Source organism: Anoplolepis gracilipes, chromosome 4, assembly GCF_047496725.1.
Source record: "Anoplolepis gracilipes chromosome 4, ASM4749672v1, whole genome shotgun sequence".
Taxonomy (NCBI): Eukaryota; Metazoa; Arthropoda; class Insecta; order Hymenoptera; family Formicidae; genus Anoplolepis; species Anoplolepis gracilipes.
The window spans coordinates 15,644,675-15,662,480 of record NC_132973.1 but is presented as its reverse complement, the minus strand read 5'-3'; the positions used below and the strand labels follow the sequence as shown (position 1 = coordinate 15,662,480).

At 29.7% G+C, this 17,806-nt stretch overlaps 1 protein-coding gene across 4 annotated transcripts in view; it reads left to right on the top strand.

The window, feature by feature from the left end:
- Rtnl1 (reticulon) overlaps positions 1-17,806 on the top strand; it is a 30,180-nt gene that overhangs the window by 10,606 nt on the left and 1,768 nt on the right. The window contains exons 1-5 of one of the 4 annotated variants that reach the window (XM_072891180.1): positions 5,202-5,712; positions 9,887-9,922; positions 16,104-16,311; positions 17,020-17,228; positions 17,315-17,420. In XM_072891180.1, coding sequence (XP_072747281.1) covers positions 5,607-5,712; positions 9,887-9,922; positions 16,104-16,311; positions 17,020-17,228; positions 17,315-17,420 — 665 coding nt within the window. In that variant the 5' untranslated portion in view covers positions 5,202-5,606. Of the gene's footprint in view, positions 1-5,201; positions 5,713-9,886; positions 9,923-10,625; positions 10,804-13,728; positions 13,869-16,103; positions 16,312-17,019; positions 17,229-17,314; positions 17,421-17,806 lie in introns of those variants that run through there. The other 3 variants (XM_072891179.1, XM_072891182.1, XM_072891181.1) reach the window with 3 other exon arrangements.

Genomic DNA, 17,806 nt, shown 5'->3' with positions numbered 1-17,806 from the left:
ATGTAATTATATTTACTCTCATATATGCGATTAATCGTGTATTTTAGGTATAAAGATTTTCATTTAGTACAGCTATATTACATATTGAATTTTTATATGAACAGCGAAAGATTTTATGAACATTTTCTTTGCGTTAAATATCGAAATAAATTCGTTTTTTTTCACTATTTATTCAATAATATAAATTAGTAAAACGTATCGAAAATTCCTTTTTTTTTATTATATTACATTAATAAATGCATGTATTTTATAAAAAGGAAAAATTTAGTCTACATCTAGTCTACGTTTTTAAAAGGCTGGTAGATATAAAAAAATATTCATATATTCATAGTTTCAGCTATTTATTAATTTTCGAACTGAAAAGAGACTCATATTTCATGAATTGCATTCATCAAATGGCAAAGGTTTCTTTATTTCAATATTCAATATAGAGAAAGATTTCTAAGAAATGTCTTGTGAAATTATAATTTGAATACGGCTGCAGGAAAAAAACCAAGAAGTCTTTTTAAGAGTCTTTAACAATTGAAGTTAAATGATATTTCGTTATTCCAACAGTCTTTTTTATTTGCGAACCTTTCAAAATCGAAATTGAAAATATTGAGACATCCGAAATGGGTTGTGAGTCGTAGAACGTAAGTATTGATCGGTGCAGCTGTTTCTCTGTATTCTGCAGTATCGCGTACGTGCTTGTAATCTACGTATAATATTGGTTCTGCATTGCGTCGCGTCCAAAAATGCATCTAAAATTGATTTTATGGATAAAATATTGCGAGTTCTAATTTGTTTTAAAAAATCAATATGTGATATACTGTACTATTTAACATTTTTTGTATACAAAATATACGACGCAACGAATGACGTAACAAAAAAAGAGATAATTTTACATGGAAAAATAAATCGAGAACGTAAAATTGGCCGAACCATGCGTTTCATTATCATTAACAAATCTGTTATTTTTGTAAACGAATGTTTCGACTCTGATTTCATTCAGTTCTGCTTATTTTTAGTATTTTAATATTAGCACAAATGTGCTTGTTTTATTTGTTTTAATCTTTCTTGATATTTATAACTGTCCATTTTTAGTATTTCAATGTCAGCATAATCTTATGCTGTTTTTATTCTTTCATGATATTTAAATTGTATTAGAGTTTAAAAGTGACAAGTTTTTAATATTGGTATAATTGATATAATTTAGCAATATATGTATAGTTGAATTCTCTGTTTCTTTTTATATTTTAAAAAAACATTATTATAATATAATGGATATATTATAATATCAATTTTCTATTATTTCTATATTTCTTATAGTGTAATAGTTGAAATTAAAAATATTTTATATTTATATTTATTAAGAAAGATAACATTCACGTTATTGTAATTTTAGGACTTCCATGTGTGTGTGTGTGTGAAAAATATTGAAAAAAGATTTATATGTTCTATTTTATCAGTACTTGACATTATAGTTTGATTGTAATGATTCGTTAACGGGAGTGCTAAAAGATGGAGCTAGTAGTTCTTATATCATGTTCTAACTATACAAATATCATTATTATATTGTTATCAAAATTTTTTATCAATTTTTTATTTTTAGCTTAAGAAGTGCTGTTCGAATAATCAGATATATTAAAGGAATTAATATGTACTTTTACGATGTTTTCAATGGTGACATACTCTTAAAACGTAAAATAGCAAAGTTCATTTGGAAAATTTAATCTGTTTTCTTGCTTTTTCTTTCTGTAACATTCCTGTAAAATGTTGTATTTTCGAAATCATGCCAAATTTTTCTCTGAATTATTTGGTTGCGATTTATTTATCGCTAAAAGATACAATTAGTAATTTTATATGAGTTTTAAATTGAATTATTTATTTCAAATAAATGACACATCAAATTACGAAGTCGTGCTTTCATAAGATCTTTGATTTTATTTTGCAAAAGTCTTATCAAATGATAATAAGAGGTATGCATTGAATATAACTGAAAAATACATCAAATATTCTAGTTTTTGCTAGTCATTGATTACATACCTAATGTGTGTCTAACGTAGACGTTTTATTTTTAACCACTCAGCAGGTGGGCGTTGTGACTTTGCTGAAATGGCCAAAGATTATTATTCGCGTAGATCACCACTTTGGCGATGTTTCGAACAACGCAACGTTGTTGCCAGAGATTGCTGAAATTTTGGCATCTTTCGTCAGACAAAAGTGCATTATTATTGAGTAATAGAACATGTACAAAAATTTGATGTTTTTTTGTTGCTTTTCCGATTTTGCTTTAACCATTTCGTTAGAAATAGTTGTGCTCGCTCAAATTTAAAATTAGCATAAATAAATAACAAAAAATGGAAAACATATATATATATTTTTTTTTACTGTTATGTTATTGCTAATTTTCAAAATTGCCCTATTTTCGGATTTATTGCATTTTTATTGCAGAAAAATTAATTGTTTAAATTATTGTGTAAGAAACTCAACATATACTATACTAAACTCAATATACTATAAATAATATGCTATTGAATAACTTGATGATATTTGTCTAATTTTGTTGCTTCATATTTCTCTTTACTTAGATTTTAGAAAAACAAATTTTCTTTTTTTATTTTTATTGTTTTTATATTTTTTATTTTTTTTTTTTCATGTTCTTCAAAAATATATAGAAATATATGTATATGAATGTCACTTTATTGTTTTTATTATTTTAAATAATTTTGTGTGACTAAAAATATTTTTTAAAAATGTAATATTTTACAAAAGATATAATAATTGTTTATTTAATAATTTTAAGTATAAATTCTCATAAAAAATTAAAACTATTTTAATTTAATCTGAAATGAATTACATTACATAAATTTTACTAAGAGTTGATAATATTGTCACCGATATTAAATTAATATAGACTATGGATAGAATATTTCAAATATTTGATGCAAAAATAAAATTCGTACAATAATTAGTTATATTATAAATAAAAAAAGAGAATTTTTAATACGCGCGCACGCGCGACAGAAAATTGCAAATAAGGGGGTCTGTTCTAATCTTGCGTGGGCGCCTCGTCTGCGGAATTGCGTGTCACCCTTTTATCTGCCTTTTTTATACAACCCTCCCTGTCGTTCATTTATTTATGGGGTCGTGCTTTTTCCACTTTCAAAATTCTCCCAACTGGCAATTTTCTCGCAATAATAAAAGGGATTTCATATTTAGAATGAATAGAAAAACATTTATAATCGTTCTAAAGATGACAAACTTATAAAAAATATACAAATTATAAGTAACAATAAAATAAACATGCTTATTGTTAGATTGATGATAATTTTTTATATAGGACAATGATTTAAATAAACGATTATAAAGTTTTCGTGAATTTTCATGCTCGATCATATTATGTATAACAGAAAAATATGTATTTATTATCGATTTTTTTAGTATCGTCATCTTTGCAGAGTGATGATCTGTTTGCGGTTAAACGTTCGATTGCGCAAGACTCGTGAGTGACGTTCCTCACGTGTCACGTAATCAACATCAGGTGTAATTATTAATTGATTTTCGATTAACACATTCAATCCGATTGAGGTTAGGTCAACGCACATTGTTTAATAAAAAAATACCTATTTTTTTATTATTTATTAAATTGTTTAATTGAAATTAAAAATAGGAATTATAAAAGTTTAGTTTATATATAATTATCGTATAAAATTGATATTTTAAAAATATATCTCTGTTCTCTCTTTCTTTTTGTCCTTTTGATATCAACTTGAAATCACTTTTAACTAATTTATGATTTGTGCACTTCGTTATGTAATTATTAATTTACAAAATATTCCATTTTTTATAATTTTATGTAAGAGTATATATATATATATATATATATATATATATATATATATATATATATATATGGACGTAAAGATTTCATGCAAAATATGCCATTTTTCGTGTGACTTTCAACAGTAATGATCGAGACAATAGCGCGTATGTTATTGTGTATTAACACTGAAGGTCAACATATTGATAAGTTTATATTTAGAGCTAAATATCTAAATTTGCTTGAAAGAAAGACTGAATCTGTAACAGTTCTTCTTGTAATATTATAGTATATAACGTAGACTCTCTCCTTTTCTTCATTAGCGGAGTCTGCAACGCAGAACGTCACGGATAGATACCTCATGTAACCGTTGTTAATGTGTAAACGACCGCTATGCAACATTTCCGAGTGCAACGAAACACGCCTGTTCCTCCACCAATGTGTACATATCCTATAGCAAACATGTAATAATAATCGGATGAGGCTCGATGTGTTCTGATTTTGCCGTATCGTATTCGTGACATAGGGATATCCAAGCGGATAACAAAGTTCGATTTTTTTTATTTATATTTAGGAGGTATCTAAATAAATATATATCTACGTAATTTCAAATCGATAATTATATATAAGAAAAAATTATCATTAAAATTTTTTACAAGTAGTGACGTTTCTAGGTTGAAACAATCGTTAAATGTAATAGCTTTTATTTTCGTATTAGAAAATGTATGAAATGACTCAAATTAATATTATTATTCCAAAATTTGTAAAAAAAAATATTTTCTTTATTGTGTATATTTTTTTATTTTTTTTTTTTTTATTAAAAACTGAATTCTTTTTCAAGGTAATTCTAAACAAAGCAATTCGTACAAATAGTTCAAATAATTTTTCTTTGACATTTCTGACAATATCTATTTTAACATGTCTCTGCTATTTATAAAGACTATAAGATAAATTATTATTGAGTGATTGGGACTATTTTATTATGTTAAAAATACTGAAAAATAATTAACAACCAAGATATTTTATAACATTAGAGCGTACATGATATCGGATATACAATGTATATGACAAATAAGAGCAGATAGTAAGAGATACCAATATTTTATTTATACGAATCAAAAAGCGAAAAAATCTTGCTAATCGTAAGAATTTCCTTTCTTATTATTTGATTAATTTTTCGAAACAATTAAAAAAAAAAACCTACAAGACTTTGTCTACAAAATCTCTTTCTTCAGGTACCATTATGATACGTTCTTCGGAACGGTCAGTCTCTTGTAGTCGCTACCTCATGTAGTCTTCTAGGTACGAGGTTCCGAGCAATATGGCGATGAGCCTAGAGGGTGGGAGGGGGAGGACTCGGCGGGGAGGTGGCACGAGAGACCTCCAGTGGGTCGATAACAAGCCTCAGTCCTCATCTCGCTGTGTACGAGCTACGCTGTGTTCTCCGCAGTTCTCTCTCTCTCTCTTTCTCCGAGAAACTGACAGACGCGTAAATCAACGTCAAACATATCTTTTCGCGCGAATTTATTCTCATTCCCGAGAAGGGTAAACGAGATCGCACCCTCGTCATCGTTACCACTGTGTCGTTGTCATTGTCATCGTCGTCGTCGTCGTCGTCGTCGTCGTCGAAGTGCGTCATTCAGCGCGCGCGCGCGCGCGTACGCCATTATTTCCACGAGCGTTCACCAGGCACGCAGAGGAGAGGACATTCCGTTCCGACGATACATACGCGTGACACACACGTTCGGCGAACAGTGAAGGGAAGTGCGCGTCGCGCGAGCACCCCGGAAAAGTGCGTGCAAGGATGGCGGACTCGGACGTGTGCTCCAAGAACGACGAGGGTAACCAGGTCTGCAAGCGACCCGGCGCCGGCGCCAACAACCCGTGCTTCTGGAATATTCTGGACCCCCGTAGGTTTTTTTTTCCCTTCGCTCTTTCCTTTATTTTTCACACTCTCTCGCATTTGATTTCGATGTTTTCCCGAAGATAGGCGCACCCCACCTCGATCGTTTCCATCTCCGCACGCACATCCGACACCTTTGAAACCTGCCCTCTCGTATACATAGTTTCTTCAATTAAAATTGATAGATAATTGGCGCGCATAAATCAAATACATTTTTTTTTTCTATCCAAACGGTTCCGCAGCAAACGTCTCTGTCAGAGTAATATCGTATCAGACCGTAGTTGATTTTTGCAGCCTGACATTACGTTTTACGATACCGAAGACGCCGGACGGAATTGGATTCCGGACGATCTCAATTAATTTTCGTCGACGCTTCCATGTCGGTGACCCAGGATTCGTTCTGCGCAGATGCCACCTGCTCGGTATCGAAGAATCGTCGATCGAAACTGGGTTATCGATCAGTCGGTTACCTGCGAGTAACATTTACGTCAACATCTGTCTCATTCGAGTTTATATTAAACTTCGAAGAAGTCTATAAAGCTCGCTTGATTTTTTTTTCTCATCGTAGATGGAGTGCCTGTAAAAAAATGTCAATACTTATCGTTAGATATGCAACGGTTGTCGTCATTTTGCTAAAAAGGAATCTATTCGATTCATTGACATGCGACATGAAAAAAAAGCAATTAATTTATTCCATTAATGTTTCTTTTTTATATGTCGATACGTTTGATGCGACTAAATTGTAGATCATCCTTTTAACAATGAAATATTACAATTTTAAAGCGTTTATAAAACTTATTTTAAATATGAGATTGTATTAATATTATATTGTATATTATTGACGATATTATTTAAGTAGAAATTATAGGCATTTTATTTAGAAGGTTTTCAAAATTTTACTTTACATAATTAATCACAAAGTTGTGTACATATGACTAATTAATAATGTTCAATGCTTTTTATAATAAGATTTTTAATATTCTATAAATTATTAATATACGCTACTGCACAACTAGAGAATTGAAATTTATTTTTATAACACATGCTTATTTCGCAAATAGGTGAAATGTGCTTTCGCAGCACTAATTGTAAGTGTCATGATTTGTTGCAACCTGGAATAATTATTGTTACGGCCTTGGATTACATAACGCCACGCGATCCAGCCGTGGCTGACGTACAACTGACTCTCGAACTTTATCCCGTAGAAATATCGCCTCCAATGTATATGACATTGACAATTGGTTGCTAAGAGTACATATATTGCATAACTGAATTATTGTTGCTTTTATTATCGAGGTAAAATTGCCTCTTTTGGAATGAGATAACGATAATTTTATTTATTACTTTCCAATGCATTATCTTTTTATAATATTTATACGTATTTATATCACCTTTTATTTAAAAGAAAAATATTAATTGATTATTACAAAGAAAAAAAATTGATTGATTTTTTTTTTTAAGAGAACATTATATTAATGTTCTTAAGAATTTTCACCTTATTTTCATTATACTCGCGGGTACCATTGATTAATTTCCTATAATTATTTGATTAAATATTTATATAAAATTATTTGAGTAACTTGATCTAAAATTTTGATAAATAAAATAGATAAAATGTATTTTGTGGAAAGTATGTCACGTACTTTAACATTTACTGAAGCATTCGATGCAACGCATCATATAATATTGTTAAATGCATAAATGTTACAATGTGCTATATATGGAACAAGTATAAGCGGAAGGCTATGAACGCCTATTGCCATGAATAATAAGTTTTTAAATTTGTATCGTGAAAACTTGCAACATGGTCGATTCATTGATCGTGAAGAAGCTTTATGTTTGACTTCAAAGTCAAAAGCATAAAGCGGAATATATCAAATTCCAAGGCGACAGGAGTCATATTGCGCAGTACACAATACGATCGATTGCTTTAGTTAATTTTTTGCAAATCGCGCACAAATCTATAACTTATTGGCTTATGCTTATGATTATTCCTCACACGATATATAAAGTCGGAGTATACAACATTCATGCAACATTTATGCAAATATTAAGAGTACATCAAGCACTGTGCAAATATTTCGTGTCACGTTGTCGTACCTTTATGCTCACTTATTGCACTAATGCCTTGAATAATACGGATGATAGGATACTCCCTCCCTCTCTCTAATCTGTTGATTAAAGTCTATAAAGCCATAAAATTGTACTGACTAGGGTGATAATTCTCTTTCATTGATGTTATATTTTGTTGGCCACAGAATTTTGTGGTAAGATATATTTCATGATTATTACTTTTTTTAATGAAATATAGGAACATATTTTTCAAATGTTTATCTTTTACTGTAAATTAATCTAAAGTTGCCTTTAAATTACAAATAATAAATAACGAAAAAAACTGGACACTTAAAAAATACATATTTAAATAGCGCATTCTGCGAGTTGTAGGAGATTATTTTAACAAGAAAAAAAATGCGTGTATACGACTGATAAGAAAGCTATTTGCGTATATGTGTGCACTTGACATGTGAACATTGTGTGACACAGAGCGCAGTGCAACGTCTATATGCTAAATGAAAGGATATTGACTTCTCTTTTTGATTGCCTTCTATCTCGTGTACTTGTCTTGTTTGTTCGTTCCTTTAAATGAAGAGAATGGTTTTATGCGCAGAGTTACAGAGTTACGAGTACGGCTCGTTGTATAAATAGTTCGTGTGTTTAATATTATGTATTTCTAAATTTTTTTCTTTTGTGAGATAATGTCATGAATTTTTCATAAGTGGTAACGATGCGATAAAAAATAAATAATTAAATAGGATATTAGAGACATGTGTGTATAATTTAATAATGAAATAAAATTCAATTTTATATTATTTTTACACAAAATGCTTCAAAGTACAATATTTGATAAATGATAAATTTATTCTTTTCGCTGCAACTCTGATAGCCTTTATAACGACGCAACTATTTATTTACAGTAACGATCCCTCGTTTCTATCGATTTATTATATGGTTATTAATAGAAGCGCAACCTGAAAAATAAACTCAAAAAAGAATATATGTCATGGGGATAAGCTGTAATATCATATGCCATTTCTTGATTTCGTTTTATCATTTATTTTGTATGCAATTTTATTTATTTTTTTTTTTACTTGTTTTCTTCATAATAAACGCTTTTTCTTTTGCAGTAAAATTGAGAAATTATTTCACTGATTGTGAATAATAATTTACACAATTCTCGGATGTATGTGTGGAGAAAGAAACGATTTTCTTTGCATCCATTAATAGTATGCTTATTATATCTTTATCCTATATCTATTTTTTTATTTAAAATCATCCCAGGAACGCTGACAGAATTGATTTAACATTAATACCGTCTCCTTCAAATGCAGTTAATTCTCGTACGAATTTTTTACTTATGCTTTACCAAAACTGTCGTAACATGAGTTATTTGTTATTTTTCTACACTTACATTATAAAGAGTATTAAGATAATATTCATCAATAACAAATGCTTAATTTTATATTAGATAGATCGAAAAATCAATTAAAGTAAGGAGCGATTTTCGGTTTTAGAAAATAAAAAAATGATATACAAGATTTACATTAGTAAATCGAGGATGTCTATCGAGTGATTCAAAGAAGCTTAAACTTTAGAAAATTTTTTATAAACATCGAAGTAAAAACTTGTAACATAATTGTTTGTAAACATTTCTTATTTGATTTACAATTAATAAAATTGATTTAAAATTAATGAAATATTTATTTATTTATTCAATAAGTTTCAAATCTTCTTTTGTCATTATATTCTATAATATTAATTGAGACCTTTGGGTGTAAAATCGTTTAATGATAAAATTTTGGATATGGATAATTTTCTTTTTTATCATTATAGAATAAAGATTAAAAGAAAATTGATTAAGACTCATGTTTGTTAATGTGGACATCTTATATTGATATAGATGAACAAATACATTAAAATACATTTAAAAAAGAATATGTAAAGAATTTGTGAATGTTTATTTTTAAAAGTAATATAAAATAGAAGATAAAGGTTTTATTCTAAAAATTTAATTCTGTTATTTAATAAGTTTTGCATTTCTAAATGTCTCAGTTGTTGATCTTAATTCATAATGATTCTGTTAAGAATTTAATTCTAATGTACTATGGTTTTATTGTTTTCAGATGCATGGTTTAATCCCGAAAGACTGAATCCAAAAGGTAAGAAAGCAAAGGAAGAAAATATTTTCTTTTATACTTGTTTGTACTGTAGTAATATACCTCATCGATCGTTTAAATGAGAAATGTGTTGCAATCATATGTTATATAGTTTATCAAATATATTTATTAGATGTAGAAATTTTTTTAGTTTCATCATATTTTTCGATTCAAAGTAGCATAAATAATATTGTTAAAGTAACATCATTTTTAGTCTTCTTTTTTTAAATTTTTTTTCGTGTACAATGGGCACAATTCCAACATTTCAATCAAATCAAGATAACTCGATTCTATAAAATTCGTACGAAAAATGTATTATTAAAAATATTAAATATATAACGGATTCCGGAGATAGAGTGGACATGTCAATCAAAAAGAAAAATATGTCAAATTAACTTACAATTAGCTAATTTTTATTTTCATCCGATCGTGACATAAGCGATTCTCTTTTAGTCGGGTGTGGCGCTTATCGCGAAAAGTCACTCATAAATGAAGGATCGAGCGTTCCTCGAAGGGACGAGGTGTAATAATTAGTCCGGCACAAAATACGACAATTTCGCATCGACGGTTCTTCTGCCCGTCCGTTGTCCGCCATTCTCGGACGTTACTAAATATAACGTCCAGCCAGTCTCTCGCGTTGGTCCAGTGCCAGTTTTCCGAAGATCCTCGTCTCAGGGTTTTCGAGCCGACAGCAGTTCCCTTGATGCGAAGTCGTCGGAACCAAAACGTCGGTTCACCGTTCTTTTCTTATCGGTTTCCTGGAGTGATCGCACTCTTGTCCAGTCGATCGATCGTACTCGGTAGTCACATTTTTTCGTGTGATTAATTGCCGATAAAGTGCGGCCGGATGTTCGTAGGGAAAATGGCCATCACGAAGGAGGAATGTGAGTAACGATGATTCGCGAGAGCGATGATACAATAATTTAGCACATGCGTGTCGCGTTGATACTCGCCGAGATTGAGGCTGCGTGCGGATGCAAGAAGAGACCCGGGCTCGATAGTAATAAATACGAAGGTGAAATATAAGCAAGAAGGAATATAAAATACAATATTGCCGAGATGTAACAAAACTTAGATATAATGAATAATGCAAGAAACAATCAATCTGAAAAAAGATAAACGCGGTTAAAACAGATGATATGCCTAATGTAAATTATATGTCAATAAGAGAGTCATTAGATTATTTTATTTATCACACATCCACTTTTTATATTCTCTATAGCTTCCTTATTTCTTATTTTATTTGTCATTCGAAATTGATCGAAAATATAACCCGGTCCGTAAAATGCCGAATAAATAGTTTGAGAATCCCTGAGCTCTAGGGAACAGTTTGTTACGTATACTTTTTGTCTAATTTTGTCGGTGCTTCGATGAAATACTTTGACAAGAATTTGGTCATCGGTAATTGGCATAAAGGAACAATTATCTGGCGTTGCAAGTCGAGCGATTAATAGGCTAGATCAGTGTTACGACCTTGAGAAGAATCCAATTATAGATAGCTCAGAAATCGCCGGTAAATATTTCGTTGATATTCCACTTGTAGCATCGTGATTCTTGAAAAGAGAATGCGGCGAGCTTATTCTCTTCAGGTTTTTAGCGCGCGTATAATCGTTCAGAGAAATTACGAGAGCATGTTAAAAAAGAGAAAGATAAATAAAAAGTGAGAAATCTTGCTGATGTGCAATAAGATTTGCAAGCATTTTTCTCAAGTTACGATTTATGTTTTTTTATGTGTCATATTTTTATTTGATATTTTACGAGTATATTTTTGCAGCGTGGTATTCAGCGACCGTGGTTTTACATTAGTCACACACGAAGTAATGACTGAGAAGTCCAGAGGCTATAATAGACATTGCGCATAATTATATTATATCTGTCGTCTTTGCATTTTTTCCTTGCATTATTCATCTCATTTGAGTTTTAAGTACATGCGATAATATAAGCATGTAAATAAATTGGATTGACTCCAACTGAATATTATGTCACCAAGATTACTCGGCACATAACTTAATTATATTTATTTTTAGATAATATTACATTAATAATAAGATATATAAAAGAAAGTAATTTTTTCGAAAAATCACGCATGCGCAGTCTTTTTTATTTCAAAATTTTGAACGAAGTAAATTGAAAAATAAATCAGATTTAAAAACACAATTCAAATATGTAATTTGTTACACACATTTCATACATCGCATAAATAAAAGTGTAATATAATTACATATTTATATATAATGAAAGAGAATGAAGACGTGCAAAAATAACTGTTTTATAGAAAATAATTTATGTTTAAAGCTATATATGTATATATATATATATTTTTTTTTTGTTTGTTCTGTCGTTATAATCCTATACGATTGCGTATAGCAAAATGAATCGATAGCTTTTTAAATTTTAAATTTATTTTACATCAATATAATTTCAATTATGTGTCTACATATTTTTAACTAAATTAATAGTTTTAAATTAGAATTCTTCAAGTAATTGATTATAGATTTGATATCATTTATGAGAACAGTCGATGACGTAGCCATTAAAATAGTAGCTTAGTACTGTCTTTTTCTTTCCGTTGGATGACGCATAGTAGATAAATCCGAGGGGGAAACCACTCGCACGTACAAATCGATAAAGCGGTGCCATATATGACGTCGCGTCGGCTGTAATGCATAATTTTGCACCATAAACGAGTACGATGGTCACGAGAATACAGAGCGAGCGCGCTTTATTTCTTATCACGGTCGCACCTAGTTATACAAAACTTATGTTCCAGCTATAAAAATCTTTAAACTATTGCTATTTTCTAATCGAGAAATTATAAAAATTAAAACTGATATAAAATTTTGATAAGCTTAATTTCAATGCTGCACGTAGGCGAAAAAAGACCTTACATTAAACGTCGCGATTTCGTTTATCCACGAAGCAGCATTAATTATTCCATTTGATATCAAAATACAAACTCAACAAAATTGAATTGATATTAATTATTACTTTAGAATCAAGGTAAGTGCCTCGGGCTTCGACAGTTGTAAAGACGACCTTGTAAGGAAGTCACTCGGGGTCTTCTTTTCGAAGATCCGCAGTGCGGCAACGTATCATTCGGTTACTTCTGTAATTGCGTTCTGATCCGATTATCGTACAAGCAATTGATCCTGATGGCTTCCTCGCTTTGTAATTTTTCACATAACAAATAATCTAACATTTTTTCCATGATGCATATATATAGAGGAAATTTTATAAAGGCTACTATAATTTTTAGAAGACAAAATAATAGAAATAAAAATTTCTAAAATTTTTGTAAAATATGTTGTAAGTATGAAAAAATACTTAAGATATATAAATATTGTTATTAATGTAAGATATAATACATAAATATATTACAACATAGAAAAAGATACGTTAATACTTGCGTAGCGTATTATGAAATAAAAATTCACAATATATTATCGACGAGCAAAAAATAAATAGACAAATATATAAATAACATCATTCTACATACGTAGCTAAATATCTTATTATTAAAAAAATATCAAACGATTATGGATGACTATTCTCTTCGAGATTATTTTATGCTACATCTTAGATTGTAAATTATTGTGTTTAGTTATTCTTGATAACACAAAGGTTGAATTCTATTTCCACAATTTTGGATAAACTTCATGTAAAAGAATCAATAGTTACGCTACTGCTCCACGTTCCATCTTTCCCCTTCTCTCTATCTTTCTCCCGTTGTTTCCCCTCCCCTTTTTCTCTGTTGCTATCAATGAGCCCCTTCTCTCGCGTAGCCAAATCCTGAATCGTTGCTGGAGCAGTTGCGCATGTGACTGCCGTCGTGAAAATATTCTCGGGAGATCCCTTTGACGAGAAAGGTCCTTGTGACAAGTTTAAAAGATGGTACGAAGGAACGTTCAGAGAAAGCATTTGGGGCAAGTTCTTCCAGAACGCGGTCCCGGTAAGTCTTGCGTTTCTACGCATCCCCACGACTCGGCAAGAACAGAAAACTGCTTTGGTATGCTGACGATCTGAGAACATATGGTTGGGAACATAACACGTGGTCCTGTTTTTTTATAACGATTATTCAATAAAATGATCCGTTTTGTGCTGGATATTTAACGGTATATTCTCATGAGAAATTAAGAATCTCTGGAATAATTATTTATAATTAAATTTAAAAATTCAGTGTTTTATTCAGCAAAAACTATCATGAAACAATAATTTGATTAAAAAAGTAGTAAGTTTTACAATAAAAAAGATGATTGATTTGACAAATTGTATATGAATTTATTACTGGTCTATTTTTTATGTAACCTTGTGTGATATTTAATCTTTGTTAATATTTATTATTATATATCAATTAATTATATAACTATAGAAGAGTTTCTTAGTACATTTTAAAATCATGATTAAGGTTTTAACTGTAGTAACAGAAATGAACAAACCGATTATTTTATATATGATATTATTTTATATATAATAAAGAACATACATTCGTAGCATGTGTTTTATATACAATAGTATTTTGATGTTAATGACTGCTAATTTATTTTATAAAATTAATTCATTATTAACTCTATATGAAAAGAGTAATATATAAAAATTGTATAATAAGTCATAAATACAACGGAAATGTATTTGTTTTATGGAGTGAAAATTAACATTTCTTTCTCGAATAATTTTCAAAATATGTGTTGTAAAAATATTTTATATAAAAATTGTATAGTTCCAAAAAAAACATATATTGCTTTCATCAGTTTTTTGATATTTTAAGGAGATTTTAAAGTTATATCTTGATTTTAAAATAAATCATTTACATGAAAATATTTGATTTTTTTATAAATATATATAATGATATATAATATTTTCATCTTTTTTTATCAATGGCATTTATAATAATCTGTATAATAAAAGTATCACTAACACACACACTTATATGTATATATATATATATATATATAGATATATATATACACACACACACACACATTCACATACATTACAATATTAAAAATTAGATGTTCAATCAAAGGTACAAATTAATAATTAATTTTTATTATTCAAAAAAATGTGTTTCTTATCAAGTATTATCTTGTTCGTACTTGAGTGCATAGTACTTGATGCTTTAGTTAGACCGCAAAGCAAACATCGCATCATACTGTACACTTTTTAAGATATTTGCATATCGATTATATTTTTGCGCAATGTATCTTTTTGATAACGTATGTCACGATCGAAACTTTTGTGAAAACTTTGTAAGAAAAATACAAATTATCTGGTAGCGCTACAAAGTCGAATATAGTGTTATTGCGAAATTTATTGACCCAATAGATGACTCATAAATATGTTGGCTGCTCTATGAAAATCCTTCATGAATGAGAAGTTGATTATGAATTAACAATCCATACAAATTACTTAACAGATAAATCAGTCGCACTTTTACAAAAACGAACGATAGATGCGATATCACGTAGTGTACTCATTACTGTAATTTGTTAAATTCTAATAGTTTGTTGCATTGCATGTGCGAAATATGATTTACTTCTAAAAAGAGACATGTATACATATAACATTAGATATTACCTGTTTATAGAAATATTGTTTTATACACATATTAATAGATGTACAAAATATTTAAATACATTTTCACGTAAAGTGGACAATTTATTAAATTAATTATCAATCAAGTTATTTGTGAAAGAAGTTTTGTAAATTATTTTTTTTCAAATAAAAATTATCGAATTATTAACATTATTAATATTTTTTTAAAGAATATATGGTTTGTATTCGAGGTTAAAATCTCAGTATTGAATTTCATCACATTATATATTTTTATAAAGGTTTATTTTTAAAATTAATTAAAGAATTCAATAACATAATTAGATGTGTAAATGCGTTATATAATATGCATCTGACTGCCGCTAAATTGAGCAGGAAAATAATTTAAATTCGAATCATGTGAGAGAGAGATAGATGGATCTTATTGGTAATTTGAATTATAAATTCAAGATAAAAAGTCAATTTTCGGTCTCGTATTACATAACGCATTATTAATTTATCAGCAATATTAAAATTGAATATGATTAGTAGCCATACATTATTATAGATAACAACTATACTTGTGAATTAGCTAATAAAGGATTGAATTTTCTGTTCTTTTTTTCTTAACTAGAGTATTTGTTTCTGTTTGCAGTGGCGGCTCTGATATACTGGCGCGATCCCAAAAAATCAGGGATTGTATTCGGCACGATACTAGGCGTGCTTCTATCATTGGCCTATTTCAGCCTGATTAGTGTGCTTGCTTATCTATCGCTTCTCGTCCTTACCGGAACTGTTCTTTTCCGCATTTACAAAACCGTTCTTCAGGCAGTTCAGAAGACATCGGACGGTCATCCATTCAAGTAAGTGTAAGGAGGCAGGTAGAGCCAATCCTCACCGTTACGATATAATCGCCTGTCTTTGTAAGTCTTTTCGAACAGAAGAAAAATAATGAACGGACTTGACCCTAGGATTTATATTACAGCAGGCAAACACTTTACTACTAATTGTAAGCCATACAACGTTCTTTACCACTGCATTCCTTTCTGTTCGTTTATTCATTTCTTACATAAGTATAAACAATGTTTTGCGAAACGTTTTATTGTAGTAACTCTTTTATTGCAGGCTCGCGAATGAGAGAAAGATGCGTGAGTGATCGGATCGACAATTAAACTCGAGCCCATTCATTTACTGTTCTTGCCATCAAATTATTGTATTTAGAAGTACACATTTGATGCTTCTCTATTCGCTTATAATGTTATTCCTAATGACAAAAAATATATATATATATTTTTTTTTGTTTGTTAAAAACGAGAATTTGATAAATTTGATAAATCTTTAATGTAATACAAAAATAACTTTTTAAATATTATTGTTAATATAATGAAATGTTGCCATATAATTTTATTACGAAAAATTTCATTGGATATTATAAAAAAGAATATGAACATATTACCGGTTTAGTAAAACAGTTAATAAAGTAAATGTAGATGAAATAATGTTTTGATTTTGTTTTATGATAATTTTTCGAGTAAATTTTGCTTTTAATCAAATTAATATTTGGGTTACAGGGATATCCTCGATCTAGACTTGACATTACCAGCTGAGAAAGTGCACGAAGTCGCGGATGTCGCAGTCGCACACGCTAATGCTGCTTTTAGTGAATTGCGCAGACTGTTCCTCGTTGAAGACTTTGTCGATTCTCTCAAATTTGGCGTCTTTTTATGGTGTCTCACCTACGTTGGTTCTTTGTTCAATGGCATGACTCTCATTATAATTGGTATTTTTTTATTTTGTATCTTTCTATGTATTCTTCGAATGTAAAATGAAATAGTCGATTCAACAGATTGGTTTACTTCGTTTCAGGCGTGGTCGCTCTTTTCACGCTGCCTAAGGTTTACGAAACGAATCAGGAGCAAATCGATCAGAATCTGGCTTTGGTACAGGCAAAGATCAACGAAATTACCGCTAAGTGAGTTAAAGGTTCCTTTGACTTTGAGAGAAATTTCGTAAAAAACGAAAAAGTGATGCAACAGGTTCTTTTCTTATTCCTCATTTATTCCACAGAAGTTCCAAGTATATCACTTTGTTACATGAACTTTTAGTTGTCTAAATTTATAGTTATTGATATAATCTCCTCCTAATTCTTCTGTGTTAAAAAGGTGCAAGAACCTGTACGTTTTTGTAACACAAAAAATTGTATTTCTATAAAACCAGTATTATTTGAACGATTTTAAATTTTGCGATGATAAGCTAAGTAATTCCCACGTATTATTCAATGAAAATGTAACAATTAATATAAGGACTTTTCTCGTTTATTTGTAGAATATTAAGCTTGCCAAATATTGATGTATAAAC